The 16,127-nt window shown below is 38.1% G+C and overlaps 1 protein-coding gene across 11 annotated transcripts in view; it reads left to right on the top strand.

Annotated features, from left to right (window-relative positions):
• The window catches only part of inpp4b (inositol polyphosphate-4-phosphatase type II B), a 969,352-nt gene that overhangs the window by 831,342 nt on the left and 121,883 nt on the right, over positions 1-16,127 (top strand). For all 11 annotated transcript variants that reach the window (XR_006309059.2, XM_043674147.2, XM_087980071.1 and 8 more), the window contains one exon: positions 14,962-15,168. Coding sequence is in view for 10 of the 11 variants with exons in the window: in XM_043674147.2 (XP_043530082.1) it covers positions 14,962-15,168 (207 nt within the window). In the remaining variant the exon portion in view is untranslated. The remainder of the gene's footprint in view (positions 1-14,961; positions 15,169-16,127) is intronic.

The following is a 16,127-nucleotide window of genomic DNA, read 5'->3' as shown; positions in this document are numbered from 1 at the left end:
CCGACCATAATCCCAAACTAAACTAGTCTCACCTCCCTGCGCTTGGCCTCCAAGCATTTCTTATTCATGAGCTTATACAAATGTCTTTTAAACATCGTAACTGTACCCGCATCCACCACTTCTTCTCGAATTTCATTCCATACATGAACCACTCTCTGTGTAAAAAAAGTTGCCTCACATGTCTATTTTAAATCTTCTCTCACCTTAAAAATGGATCTCCTAGTCTTGAAATCCCCCACCCTAGGTAAAAGGCACATGTCATTCACCTTATCTATATCACTCATGATTTTATAATCCTCTATAAGGTCACTCCTTAACCTCTACACACCAGTGAAAAGGATTACAGCCTATCCAGCCTCTCCTTATAACTCAAACCATCCATTCCCAGCAACATTCTGGTAAATCTTTTCTGAATCCTTTCCAGCTTAATGATATCCTTCATAACAGAGTGACCAAAACTGGACACTGTACTCCTGAAGAGCCATCATCAATGTCCTGTGAAAACTCAACATGACATCCCAACATTAATGTAATTTCACAAGTTAACTGTAGCATTTTAATCTGTAGCATTTTAAACCATGCTCTAATCTTCAGCCTGTCATAATATGAACCTCCTCACAACACTTAGGCATAGCTTGCTTATATATGTATGAAAGTGAATACCATTTTTCTCAGTAGTACTACCTTGAAGAACTTCAAGAACTTCACTTTTCACTTGAGAGAAGCCAATATTTTACCAGTTTTCCAAGTATCCTATATCCATACGTCTGTGCATTGACTATCACTGACATAAGTACTGCCAGACAAAAGATCTGTAACAACGCAAAAGAAAAAAGCAAACATAATTCCAAATACAGCAAACACTATTACATCTGTATTCTTGGACTTGAGAGGACATGTTCATGAACTCTGTCACAGTCACATCCTAAATCAGAGATGATAATAACATACAGTATGCAAAGAAACATGGAAAATAGGAGCAGGAGTAGATCATTTGGCCGATTAAGGCTGCTCTGCCATTCAGAATCCTCTATCTTGAAGCCATTTTCCAGTTTTCTCACATTGCTCTTTGATGTCTTTATCTGCCAAGCCTCCACTGATATGTCTGTCCTTTTACCTCCCTTATCTCCTCCAGTTATTAATTATAACCTAACTCCTTTGGTCAAAACTATTAATCAAAACCTTATGTTGCTCAGTAACAAATTTAATTTGATAATGTTCCTGTGAAGCAACTTCAGATGTTCTGCTGCATTAAAGGTACCATACAGGCATCAGTTATTTAAGGCCAAAGATAAGGTTCACATTTTAATGATTTTGATTTTCATTTTATTTATTCACAACATGTGGGAAGGGGGGAGTTATGCGCCACCTTTGATGTTGCAAGTGACCAGGAACATCCTTAAAGCACTGCAGTACATGTAATGAAAGGACTCCCACCATGCTATTCATCAGAAAGTTTGAGATTTTGATGCAGCATTAATGAAGTAAGAGTAATATATTTCCAAGTCAGAGTTTTGCTGAGCTTGGAGGAATATTTTGGATATGTTGATTTTCCCAGCCACTTGCTCTTGTCTATGTGCTCACACCTTCTTTCCCTCTCTCCCAGCCACACACACACTATCTCTCTCTCTCACGTGCATGCACACACGTCACAAATAAGTCAATGGAGTGAATTTTCACTTGCAGATTTGTATCTGCAGATACATTCTATTTTAGTTTTTAAAAAAAGCACACAATCTGTCGGCAGTCAGTCTATGTGACATTTTATAAATTCCTACTTTGGAAATAGAACCAGTCTGACTCAAGGTTGGAATATAGACAGACTCTGACCTCACACCTTTAATGCATTATCTGAGCTGAGATGTCACCTTTTTTTTGTAAAACCTTAAGTTATGTCAGAAATGTGACTTGAAAGAAGTTCTGGGATTTACATATTAATGAATTGAAACCTGCAACTCCATCTTGGTGATTAAAGACTTAACAGCAATCAAGGTTTGTTCAATACATTGCATCATATGTATGACACTTTGATCTTTTACTATAAATTGTGTCCTATGATCGTGTCCCATGAGCTACCTGATGAAGGAGCAGCGCTCCAGAAGCTTGTACTTGCAAATAAACCTGTTGGACAATAACCTGGTGTTGTGAGATTTAACATTGCAATGATGGTGGAGGGAGTTGATGTTTAAAGTTCTTCCAATTTCAATGGAACAGCACTTATCCAGGCAAATGGAAAGCATTCCACCTTATCTCTGATTTGTACTTTGCAGGTGGTGAGAAGGCATTTGGGAATTGGGAGATGAGTTATTCACTGCAGAATACTTATCCTTTGACATATTATTGTAGTTAGACTATTTATTTAACTGGTTCAGTTAAGTTTCATATCAATGGTAAACTCCATAATATTGATGATGGTAATGCTATTGAATGTCAAGGGGATGTGGTTCAACTTTTTGTTGGTGATTCTCAATGCTTGGGGCTTGTGTGATATGAAAGTTACTTACCACTCATCAACTCGATTTTGACTGTTATCCAGTCCTTCTGACATGTGGCCATAGACTGTTTCTTTATCTGATATTCTGTTCAATCCTAGAAAATAAATTATTTTTTCCACTGGATTGTTTGCCAGAATATCTCAAACCACGTTAACTAGATAAATTAGATAGTAAACCCATGAAGTTTTGCATATTGAGATGAAGACCCCCACATTTTTGCAATTTGTAACACCACATATGGGCCATATCACTTTTAAAAACATTGTATCATATTTGTCAAAGCCTGACACCTGATAATATGTAGGCATTGTCAGTATTCTGAATTGCTTGGGTGTTCATTTTGTAAGATATGACATCATTTTGCCTTATGGTTTAATTTGAATATGCTCGCCCATCATTCAGCAAGCTCTCCTGGTTGTCTTTTCCACTTTTGCCTGAAATGATTGCTTGATCTAAAATAGGCAGGGATTTGTCAGGGAGACCTCAGTCCATTTTCCAATTTCTGGCTGTGACATTTAAAAACAGGGACAGAGAAAAGTAAACTTGTACCTCACACATGCCAATGCTTAATTTTGCTCATCATTCATTATATTACGTGGTAAGACCATTTTAGTTGCTTTGTGTTGAAACCCTCAGTGTTAATGAACAGCTTTCATGCTTGGCCTCTTACCCAATGATGCCCCATAGTTATGCACCATAGCATTTGGAATGGGATAACTGACTGAAAGCTTGAATGCATGGATCTCCCAGGTTAAGTTGGTTGATTGACAGGATGAATAAAGATTTCAGAGTTTTTGAAATCAACTTGTGAAGAAGAGGTTGAAGATAAGCTCAAATTGGAGATGAGATTCCAGGTAGCCATAGGCGTATGGGGGGTTAAGAATGGAAATGGTTACAAAAATGTTTGTTACTGACAGCCAGCCAGTACCAGACTGAAATAACGTCCATCCACATGCCTTAAAGGAAGTGATGAGCAAAATCTCTATAGTATTGAAACCCATACCTCTCATTTTGAAAATAATGCTCAATGTGAAAATGGAACAAATAGTAAGACACAATATAATCAAAATAAGGATTAGACAAAATGACAAATAAAATACTTGATTGTATTATAAGAGAATTTGAATAGAAATCATCAGCAGATAATGAAGCTGTATAAGACACTAACTCTGTTAAATCTGAAGTGCAGTTTAAGGTAACCATTCTGGAGAGTAAATAATTCAGATTGGTCTTATAAAAGTAAACTTTGAGGTCATCTGATTAATAATATGTCTAATATTTGTGAATTATATTAATAATGTTAAATTAAAGCACTTTTTGTCTTTTAAAACTAGAAAGTGGATTGTTCAGCAAGGATGCTAAAAGAGGAGAGTTTGATGCATTCATGTAAATTAAATCAATCTTAAATCCATTTGTTGAAGCTCAACCAATCAGAAAACTACACTTCAAACTAATAGAACAGATCTGGCTTTTGGATAATTAGTGAAACTAAATCATTGCTGGAAATTTGGAGTATTTAAATTACTCTATTTATCATATTAGTCTTCAAAGATCCAGAAGGCTTATCTAGAGAATTTATCATTTCAATAAGAAACTGTAACATAGAATTGAGGTATTTCTCATTGAATCTGTGCCTATGAATACCGGTTTATCTTAATAGGTAGGAGAAAGTGAGGTCTGCAGATGCTGGAGATCAGAGCTGGAAATGTGTTGCTGGAAAAGCGCAGCAGGTCAGGCAGCATCCAGGGAACAGGAGAATCGACGTTTCGGGCATAAGCCCTTCTTCAGGAATGGGGAATACCTATCTTTATAGGTAGCATTCCTTTGGTCTTGTCACTCTTGAAAGGAAATTGATATAGAGTCAAAAAGCCATACAGCACATAAACAGCCTATTTGGTCCAACTAGTCCACACCTACAATGTTCCCAAATTAAACTAGTCCCATTTCCCTGTGTTTGGCCTGTAGACGTCCAAACATTTCTTATTCATGTTTGTATTGTCTTTTAAACAGGGCAGAGTAGGAACTTGTCGAAAAGGTGTGTATGCGTGCTAATTTGAGACTCACCCCCCAAAGGCAGCAGCAGTCTTGCTGTTGGTGTCCAGTCTGGCTGCCGTCTCCATTCCCTTACTTCATTTTGTTCTGGAGTTCCATTGGGGAGAAGAAATAAGAGGCATCTGGCCACTTCACTCCATCCGTTAGCTGGAAACGTGGAGAGTTGAAAGCACCCGGGCAGGTGGGATGGAGGGAGGTGGTTTGCACGGTGTGCTGCTGCCTCATCTCCTGAATGAGGAACAGACATAGCAAGTGCTCACTCTGTCAATCCCATTGATGTGAAGCAGGGAAGAGGCTTCAGCAATGCTGCAGGTCCGTTACGCGCAAGTCGGTGTCTGCTCAGAAACAAACCCTGAGACAGAGAGAGGGAGCAAGGCAGGTAGAGTGAGGAAAAAGAAAACTTCAGAAAACTCCCAGCCCCAAAGGAGAGGCATTGAATCAGTTATCCGAGCAATCAGTTATCCAAAAATAAATATTGCCCGCCCATCTCGTTCGGATAATTGAGGTTCCTCTGTATATTCTGCTCCAGTTGGGCCTTAAACATGGCTGGCAGTGACTCAGAAATAAGTCCAAATGGTGTCAGAGAAGATTAGAAAAGGGACTGATGGGAGTTGGCAGCAGCCTGTAATAGTGAAAATGATTCAAAAGAAGAAATCCTGTTCCTCTAATCCTTGTTCCTCCCAAACATTAACTGGGATTTCCAGCAGTATATTTAAACTGGCTACGCTGTTTGTAAACTAAACAAATATAAGTGGAGCAGGCCTGGCAACTACTTCACTTATTGTTGATCATCTTCCAGTTGGGGTCCTTTCTAAGGTGTTAGGCTCCTTATTAACGTATAATGTTATGCATTGTTATGTAATGTGTCTAATATCCTTTGACCCAAACTTGGAATCCTCTCTTTACCAATATGATGCTTTCATAAAATAACTGCAGATTGAATTTGGGATGTTTGTCTCAAGTTCTGCCTGGGAGACTAGTACTGCAAAGAAAGATAGCTCGCCTGTTGTTTTTGCAAAACTCTCTCATTTACTGATTATATTGCAATTTATTTTGTCATATAATCTACTGAAAAATCCAATGATCTGAATACCTCCATTGACTGGATTCAATTGTTGATTTTCAGCCTAAGTCATAAATGTTCCACATTAACTAGTAAAGTTACAGTGATAGTAACGATACCTTAATTAAGTTACTGCATTTGAAGAATTAAAAGATCTTCTACCCCACCATCAAAAAAGACAACATTCTAAAAGAGTAATCAATAACATTTTTGTAAAGTAAACATTATTAACCTCTAATCAATCAAAATAGAATGGATTTAAGTGTGATTTTATAGTCACTCTCATTGCAAACTATCATTAAAGTAATAGTAAGTATTAGTATTAACAAAAGTTGAAGACTTTAAAATTCTACAAAAGCAAAATCTAAAAATCAATTTACAAAACTCATAATTAAATCAGGCTTGGTGTCCAATTCCCATACTATAACTAGTAACTCATTTTGTGTTCTTTATTTTAATTGAAACTGGACAAATTTCACAGTAATAATGAACATAAAAACTGGTCCCCTGACCTGTCAGGTTGTGTTGAATGAATATTGTAATGTTTATGTAAATATAGTTTAATGAGATGTTCTGAAGTCAACAGGTTTTAAAATCACTAGCAGGATAATTAGAGTAGTTGGCATTATATTTAATGAAACACAGGATCTAAGTTCTATAAACCTGAATATCTCTGCTGGTGAAGTAACACTTGGACTGTAACTTGTCACAATTTGGGCTTGATTTCAAATTTTGTGCACGTTCATGAAAACTTAGATAATGGAGAGAGAGAGAGAGAGAGGTAAGAACAATGACTGCAGATTCTGGAAACCAGATTCTGGATTAGTGGTGCTGGAAAAGCACAGCAGTTCAGGCAGCATCCGAGGAGCAGTAAAATTGACGTTTCAGGCAAAAGCCCTTCACCAGGAATACAGGCAGAGTGCCTGAATGGTGGAGAGATAAATGAGAGGAGGGTGGGGGTGAGGAGAAAGTAGCAAAGACTACAATAGGTGAGTGGGGCCTCCTTCACCACCGCTCCCTCACCACCCGACGCCTGGAGGAAGAAGAACGCCTCATCTTCTACTTCGGAACACTTCAACCCCAGGGCATCAATGTGGACTTCAACAGTTTCCTCATTTCCCCTTCCCCCACCTCACCCAATTCCAAACTTCCAGCTCAACACTGTCCCCATGGCTTGTCCTACCTGCCTATCTTCTTTTCCACCTATCCACTCCACCCTCCACCCTGACCTATCACCTTCATCCCCTTTCCCACTCACCTATTGTACTCTATGCTATTTTCTTCCCATCCTCTCATTTATCTCTTCACCCTTCAGGCACTCTGCCTGTATTCCTGATGAAGGACTTTTGCCCGAAACGTCGATTTTACTGTTCCTCGGATGCTACCTGAACTGCTGTGCTTTTCCAGCACCACTAATCCAGAAAATGGAGAGAGAGAGAGACTTCTTTATTAACTTGGTTGCTGTGATTGATTTGCTTGATTTGACCTTAATGATTTGAGTGACATTGTCTAATATTCATTCCAGATTTTATTGTCAATTTTATACATTGAATAAAAGTTTAATTTGAGATTAGTGAGTTTACCATTCAGTGGTTAAGTTGCACTTGCTAAGTAGGTCCTTGTTTATTGCTGCATTGCCTATGACTGTGGTGAAAGTAATTGTGTGCAGTTGGTCTGGGATAGGCAGGGAACTGCTTATTGAAGTTGGTCACATGTGAATGGGAGTAAACATAGTTGACAGCAGCTATCATGAGCCAGACGTTCTTGCTCGAGATAGGAGCAAGAATCACAAAAGTTCTCAGCTCAGCCTGCCTGCTTCTGGCGAAGGTACCTGCAAGAACGTGATCTTTGTTACTGACAGGAAGGTTTTGGAAAAATGTCAGAGGCAACCACAGAGGGTGCTAGGTGTTAAGGGGAGACAGTTTTAAAGGACCCATCATGTTGTGGGACTTAGTGCTATTGGACATAACCCAATTAAAAGACCCTCCATTGACCTCTCACACACTTTATTCCCTCTCTTATCCACTATCATCTCTTATGTCCAATACACCAAGATATGCCCCAAAACAAGCCAAATGCTATGCTTCTCCGTTCACCTGTCGTGCCCCCATGCCAAGATATGTCACTTCCATACCCATGCACCCTCTCTATATGAACCATATAGTGACAGCCGGATATGAAAATTGAATGTTTTCTTTTGATTTTAGGAATTAATTGATAACTTATACCACTGTTTTAAATAAAGCTCCTTTTCTCTACAGTCCAATAAACGTTAGCTTAACTGGCTGGATGGTTTGTATTGCAGACTGATGCCAGCAGCATGGGTTCAATTCCTGCACCAGCTGAGGTTACTCTGGACTCTCCTTCTCAACCTCTCCCCTCGCCTGAAGTGTGGTGACCCTCCGGTTAAGCCATTACCAGTCATCTCTCTCTAACAAGAGAGCAACCCTATGGTCTGGTGAGACTATGGCGAATTATACATTAACCCTTGCAGAACTATTACTTCATAACATCGTCCTCCAAGTATTTTCCTTATAGTTAACCCATAATGGATTAATATGTAAATATGTATTGTATTGCATTTGGCACTACAATAACTCCCTTCATGTCCCTCACCTTATGAGTGCAGGTGGTCTTGATGTTTTACACTTGCTCAGAAAACACTCACAAATATGAAGATAGATTGGAAGGTCTCTTGCTTGAGGGTTGACTGCGATTCTGATCTGTGGATCATCTCTCTATTGTTTGTTCTATTATTTGCTGGAAATTCTTTGTGAAAGATCTCATTCTTTGTAGAAATATTTGATAAAATAACCAATCTGGAGAACCTTTAACTAGACAGCTGCTCTGTTGAAAAAAATTTCTTTATTTCTGTATTCAATGTTTCTGGAACAGTTGCTTTCTAATTGGAATAGATAGTCTGATTTTTGGAATAATATGTCTGATTAAGCTAGACGTTTTGTTCTTCTTTATCATGTCCACAATCTGTGGGCTCCCACTGAGCTGTATGCAAATTATCTCTTCGAGTTGTTGATTAGGTAGGACGTCAGAGGTAACTGAAGATGTCCTACCTAATCAACAACTCGAAGAGATAAACTGCACACAGTTAAACGACTGTAGAGCTTGCTAGACTCTAAATTGCAGCAATGATGCTCTATTGTTTTAACTCTGTAATACTGTATTGAATTCTTCAATAAATCTTTTAACTTTATTATCAGCTGTTCTGTGGCAGTTCACTGCTTTCAAAGTTTCTAAATTTGTGTCCTTGTAATATTACATCTCTGCAATACTTACTGGGCTTTCCCACCTTTTTTCTGGTGTTCCCACATTATTAATGATCAAAATAATTGCTGCCTTCTACTTATTTTTGTTTTCCTGCTTTCTGCAGCTTAGGTGGAGTTTTCCTTTGCTTTCTGATTAAAGTGGACGTTCTCCCACCTGTCATAGCTAAAACCAGGTTCTTCTGCACAAATATTTTTTTAAAAAGTTCTTGTCGGTAGCCTTTACACACCTTCCTGCCAAAATCACTGCTTTATTGAATCCCAGTCCTTTTAGATTTTCAATTTTTTTTCCGACTTTTCTTCTTCTGCCAGACTGTTTCACTACATTTGTTTAAATTTAATTGTTTTCTTCTTCTATAAATGCCTTTCCAATTCCATCGCCCTGGTTCAAATTTCTTTTCTGGACCATTCACGACCTCATGCAGCTGTATCTCATGAAGCCTAATATCCGTGATGGCGATGTTTGAAAGGTGAGAACACTGTTTCATGCTCCTTTGCCTTTCATTTCTGGTCTTTGTGCCATTTTACATCATGTTATTAACCTTTTCCCTTTGTGATCACTTTCTAGAGTCTTAGTTTTCTCCATCCAGAGCCTCTTTCATCAAGGCCTCTGAGTTTTCTATGCTTGGCTGGCTTTTCTCTCTTTTCCTATCCCATGTTGTTGTCCCAGTGCTTCTTTACTAGCCTCTGAATTAAGTGAATTTTGAGTACTATTTTGCTTCTGCTGTCTGCCTCTGCCAGTTCTTGCCCTTGTGCTGCTGAGTGTTTTTCTGAGTCTTAAAGCTGTAATGCACTTAAAGCAGTAAACTCAATTGCTTGATTTTATTTTCTTTCCTTCTGGATTTATTCTCTTCATGGTGGCTGTCACTGGCAAAACCTGGTAATATTCTCCTAATGACCCCTACTGGTCTTTATGGTGTTTTCCACTTCTTTCAGTGTGTGTTACCAGATAAGGGCTGTATGAGGTAGTTTGTTGCCGATCTTCTTGATCCTATCTAATGATTAGTGCTCAAGGATATCCACAAAAGAATATCTATAGAAGAGGCACTGTTCTTAGATGGCATTAAGGTTTATTATATGACAGCAGCTACATTTGGTCAGAATTACTAGGACCAAAGAGAGCTGGTACAGATACATTTACTCACTAGTAGGGGTAGAGTAGAAATCTTTGACTCCACCCAAAGAATGAGTAGAGCCATGTACCCCAAACCTTAACCTTTTTCAGAATCTTTACCTTATAATAGACATGATGTGTACCCATTTGCAAGATTAATTGAAAATGGCATTTTGGCCTCAGTTTGAATGCTGTTCACAAAATTTCAAATGAGCAATGAGTCACTGATAAAAATGCCCTCATGGTGTCAGCTTCGGTCCTCAGCTATCATTGTGCTTTCCACACCCTCAACATCATCTTTATAAGGGGCAGAATCTTCCCAGACAGAACTAGAGAGAAATCTAGGAAAATCATGTGAAAAGTCAAGCAAGACGTTTCTTGACACTGGGAACAATGAGTCGCACTTTCCAGTTAAGTTCCAGACATTGGATGAGATTCCCATTAGTGAGTGGCGAGAGATCTAGAAATAGAGGTTGTCACTCATCACTACCTAATATCAGTTTATTAATATGCAATCTCTATTGAACTACCTATTGGATAGAAACTAGATAACAACATTCATTGATACGAAAGTCAGTGCCTGTCCACTCCTGATCACCACTTGCACTTCAGGACCACCAGACTCTTTAGATACACTTCAAACACCAGGCACCAACATTTCAGGGCATGAGCAGCAACTGCATGCAGCCCACATTTACAAATGCTAACATTTGACGCAGCCCAATGTCTCTGCACCATCATGCCACATCTCCAATCTGCTTACAGTATGCTTCTGCACTACAATGCTGCATCTTGGAGCATACCAGCAACTAGAATTGGAATGCTTCTGTAAGGACACATTGCATGCACAGACAGACACGTAGCTCATGGATTGGACTAGATTGCATCTCAGGCTGTTGACTGGTTTATCTTTAAGCATTTTACTCACTTAGCCAAGGCAAATGGGTCCACTCTACTTCTGACTTGACATGCCTTTTTTGTACAGACAGAAAGTCAGGAAGCTTGTCACATTTAGTAGTATCATCAGTCAAAAGAATGGACATGTTGCAGCAAGGCATCATGTATGTCATTCTTACATCTCACAAAGTGCCATCTGATTACAGGGCAAACACATTGCAAGTAATTTAAGCAAATGGCAATGTCTCAGCGTCTAAGGGAAATAATCCTCGGTTAACGTGACACCCTTCAACCTCTGATATCATTTCAAGGCCTTTGGTACAGACAGTTGGCCATTTAGGGCAGTCAAGGTCAGGATCATCTTCTTGTATGGAGCAAAGTGTTGAATGTCTGGCACTCAATCACCTACCTTGGCTCTTTCTGTCTTATTGTGGGCTGATTTCTTTGAGAATGATAGAAAGGGAAGGATTGAGTGTGATGAAAGCACAGCTGTTATAATGGTACAGGTGGGGGAAAAGTGTGAGGTATCTCAAGTGAATGAGTAGACAGCACAGAGGCCATGCAGAGTCAGTGGACTGTGGGACTTGTGTGGGTAACAGTGAAGGAGGAAAGATTTTGCATATAAAACTGAATGTGAGGTATTGGAGAGAAGGTGGTGGCAAGAAGATGATCATTGACCTTCTTACACTACTGGGCATTCCCTCAGCTGGCTGAGACTATATTGATGTGATAGCAACCCCGAACAAGGCTGGCAGGGTCTCGTATTGTGACCTCCTCTGATGATCTAGTGCAAAAAAGACATCCCTCCAGGTCCCTGCACACAAAGCGGGGCACAAACTTCCCCTTGACAAATATTGCAAACCATTCAGGTCAGCTCAAGACTGATGGCGTCTATTTGGGTGCACAATGGCATTTTAAAGATCGAGTCAGAGCCGGGGATCCTAGAATATTCTAGTAGTGCTGTGTACTTCTAGTTATGGTGATTTAGAGAATCACACTCGCATTGGACAAGAACTATCATAGGGGCAAGTTGGAAAGTTAATGAGGCAAATTTGGAATGATAACATGAGAAAACTTGTCTCGTGGAGAGCAACGTGATGAAAATGACACTTTGCCAAAACCTGGTGAAGTTCAGCCCTAAGTTATTTATTGGTGAAAGACTGCAGGGCTGAAGCTAGTCACTTCCACCATCTGGTGTGTAGAAAATATGAAATGGCAGAAACTGAAATTGAACAATTTTAATTCTTTGCACTTCAACTTCAGTAGGAGCTTTAACCAGGCATCTGTGAAACTTCATTATTGTTTTCAAGAAGTTAAAATGTTAAAGTGAGTGCCAACAAATCCATATGTGCCTCATTATAGATCGGAACATCATTAGTTTACCTAAGGGAGCTGTCTATTCTTGAGGTGTTTCTCCTTGATAGTTACATCTGATAACTTCAGTCCAGATCAAGAAAATTGATGGTGCGTTGTATGATTTTTGAAGTGATGACTTTTCAGTACTCTAGGACAACTCTTTCCAATTGTTTCCAATTCCTTTCTAAGTATTCATTACTCTTTTATAATTAATGACGCAAATAATGCTTACCAGAAATCCATGTTCTCTATCTTTCTCCACCTTAGCTTCATTTTTAAACTGACGAAGCCTAATCTTCTTCTGATAAGAGCATGAGGATCAACTTAAATGCATTTAGAATCAAACTTAACTTGGTCATCCCAGTGGGGTTTGGTACTCTCATGCCAGATTACAGAAATATAGAGGGAGACATCTGACAAGGTGTAGCACAAATTAGTAATCTTTCCCTGAGTGATCAGATATTACTTAGTATTGGAAAAAAAACAAAATCCCATTTTTTCAATTGTAATTTTTATTGTTTTGTGTTAACATATTATTTACTTGTAATAGATACATTGTGATATATTGGCACTACATTGGTAGGGCTGACAGCAAGCTTTCTGGTTGATTAACAACAAAATGGTTTCTAACAGCATGCAAGTATGTGGTTAAAACTTTGCTTTATTTCCTACCTGTGTGCAGAAAAGATCAGGTTATCACACAAAATGGCTTTTGAATGAATTACGTCAGTCATGCATCTTAACTGCAATATAAATATTGGAAAAAGAGTTTGATATTTTGAAGAAGGAAACTGAATACAAGATAACCATTGGTGAATATCACAGGATTGCCCACTAAGATTTTCTTATTAAATATTAACTTTGAAAGGCATTTTTGGGGTGAAAATTCAAATTGTGATATTAGAATATGAAGATAGTATCATGAAGTGCATCTGTTTTTAAGAAGATGGTAATCATTAAAATAATAAGGAAAAATGCTAAATAGCTGTGTGAATCGTAGCCGATTAAGCAGGGTCTAGCAGGCAGGCTTTCAGTTTAATAATTAGGAGAAATAATGCAGCACTAGTTTTGTGCCATCATCTTCTACAAGTGACAATGAACTGACTCAACCTGACAAATGATATCATGGAAAAAGCTGACAATCTATACACTACTTAAATAACAACAACAGGAGATACATTCTAATAATTGTGCTTCAAATATGGATTCATTCATGGGGAAGAAAATTGTCAATTCTGCTGCAGTCTTAGATTGTGAGTTTTGGAGCCTCCATTTTTGAATTTCATTGGTGTAATTTTAATCTTCTTGCTTCCAGAGCACTGAACTAAATTATTGTCAATATTTATTGATAGATTGAACATTATTACAAACTCTGGAATTTTCCATTGTTTGGTACAATAGCTCAAGCCAAACAGAAACAACCTTAATATCTTCCACATGATTAAATTTCAGTGATGCTGTTAATGAGGAAGGATCATGATTTCTGTTGACAGTGCTCTCTTATTAACATTTATAATGTTGGCATCAGTTTCCTCTCTGCTGTTTCAGCAGAATGATGTCCACATTCCTTGAAGAAGTATTAAAAATAGTATTGAAAGGTAATGACAAATCTAAAGTGCGCAATTTAAGTGCTTTTGAAAAACTGTGGTAGTTGCAGTTTTTAACCATAATTTATCCCCATTTTACAGACCGAATTAGTAACTTTCTGCCTCCAGAGTGAACTGATATTAAAGGCCAGTTATCAGAATCTATCTCCTGATGTTGTTATTCAAATGGTGATTAGATAGTCAGCTTTTTCTAGGATAAGATTTGTCAGATGAATGTAGAAAAAATCCACAGCAGTAAGGAAGGAAGTCTACCAGTATCCTGGCTATCATTCATTTCTCAATCAGGATAACCAAAATAGACTATTTTGTTAATGGTTTTAATTGCTGCTTTTGGATGCTTGTTTAAAAACTGCCTGTGTTTGCCTACAAAACAGCAACCGCTGCAGTTCAGAAGTAATTAATTGGTTGCAAAATGCTTTGGAACATCCGGAGAATATGAAAGATATTGTTGAAAGCCAATTTTTTTTCTCTGATTTTCATGTTTTTCCAATGAATGTATGCAGATAAGCTTTTTCATGAAAACATCAAAATTAGTCTTCCTAAAGGCAGATAGTTGATTTTGGGAATAGCTGAATGACACAGACCTGAAATTTGAAATTCTCTACTTAGTTCGTTGAATTCAGTCAGAAGGAGGACCCCAACTGATTTAATCAATTGTACCTCTACTACTGAAGTGTAAATCAGTTCAGCTGTAATTCCTAATCAGCAACTCCTTCTGAATACATCTGTAGCTAAAATCAGAATCCGATTCTGCTGTTTACCTCCTGATATTGTATAACTTGCTAATGTTCTTGTTATGCTCACACATGTATATTGCCTAATTTTGAAAGGAGAATAAACAGAGAAAAGAAACTTGACTGACAAGTGTGTAATTCATCACAAACGATATTATTTTCTCTGTAATTTGTGCCATCAACCTATGCTGAGATAGCAGATCAATCTTTAGCCAAATTAAAAGACAAATGGATCAAGAATTGAGCTATCATCTGGTTACTAAGGGGAAAAAAACTTTATCATCCTGTTTTAAAGAATGACAGATACATTCATCACAAAATTCAAACCTGTTACTAAACATTGTTAATATATATTTCCACAGACTGAACAGTTTGTACATGCTTTCGAAGACCAGTTGCTGAGAAGTGCCCTGTTAGCTTTACATAAGGCTCGTCCAAGCTACATCAACAAAAGACAACCCAATCCCACCCATAATCCAGATGGCAGTGAACAACAGTGTGAAAACAATGAACGCAGGTCCAGCAAAGATTCAATTCCTCACCATGCTGAATATGACGAGGAAGATTGGGCAAGTAATATTTAGAGGAATTTTGCATTCTACCAGCTGATGTATTAGCCATACATATACTTACATCTTGATAGTGTGTGATAAATATCATGTAATCAGATTGCATCTGATATTACTATAGTATCAAGTGATACTATGTAATCACACTTCAGTTCAAATCATTTTGCTTTTGTGGACAATGGCAAAGCAATGGTACTCACTACTATCCTAAAATAAAAACTGTGCACAAAGATCTAGTGATGCTTGTGCTGCAGACTTGCCCTTCTTGCGCAGAGGATAAACTTGGTTCTAGGTCGAGAGGCATTTCCAGTCATGCAGCAAAGACGCTGAATATTGAAGTATTCTCTCAGGTGGCATCCCAGGAAGTTAACATTTTATCCTTCGTTTTTATTTTAAGTTTTCAGACAGGGAAATAAATAATTATAATTGAATTTAGAAGAAGCCAAAGTGAAACATCAACATGAACAAATTTTGAAAAATATTTATGTATGAAACTTTTATCATAATGGAAAGGTTGACTTCCCCAATACAAAATTAGCTTTTTAAGGTTGAGGGTCTATTCTAGTAACATTTATGGAGTTGCTACTTTGTTAAAAGTTGTTATATCTTAACATTTTGACAGTGTTAACTTTTTAAAGGCCATGCAATGAGGTGAACACTGCAAAATTGTGAATTTACTGATTGTTTAGGGACTGCACCTCTACAAGGACTTCAACACTGCAGGAAGAACACAAAATGACAAATATCTATTTTGTCTATTTTTCCCATCAGTTGTCCAAAAATTCTGCGCCAGTATCTCATAAAGGAAGACATCTTTTCCACCTCTCACTGTTTATAGTAATATCAATTGATGGCCAATGTATACCTACCTTCTAAGAATCAGAACCTAGTAAATTGGAGTACACCAGGGCCTCATCAACAGGCCCAGGACTTTAATAGGCCTGATGTGTTTGGTCGTG

Source organism: Chiloscyllium plagiosum, unplaced genomic scaffold (genome assembly GCF_037043375.1).
Source record: "Chiloscyllium plagiosum isolate Xiang-an unplaced genomic scaffold, Cpla_swu_hap1 HiC_scaffold_36, whole genome shotgun sequence".
Lineage (NCBI taxonomy): Eukaryota > Metazoa > Chordata > Chondrichthyes > Orectolobiformes > Hemiscylliidae > Chiloscyllium > Chiloscyllium plagiosum.
Note: the sequence above shows the minus strand (reverse complement) of the source record. Positions and strands in the feature narration are given on the sequence as shown.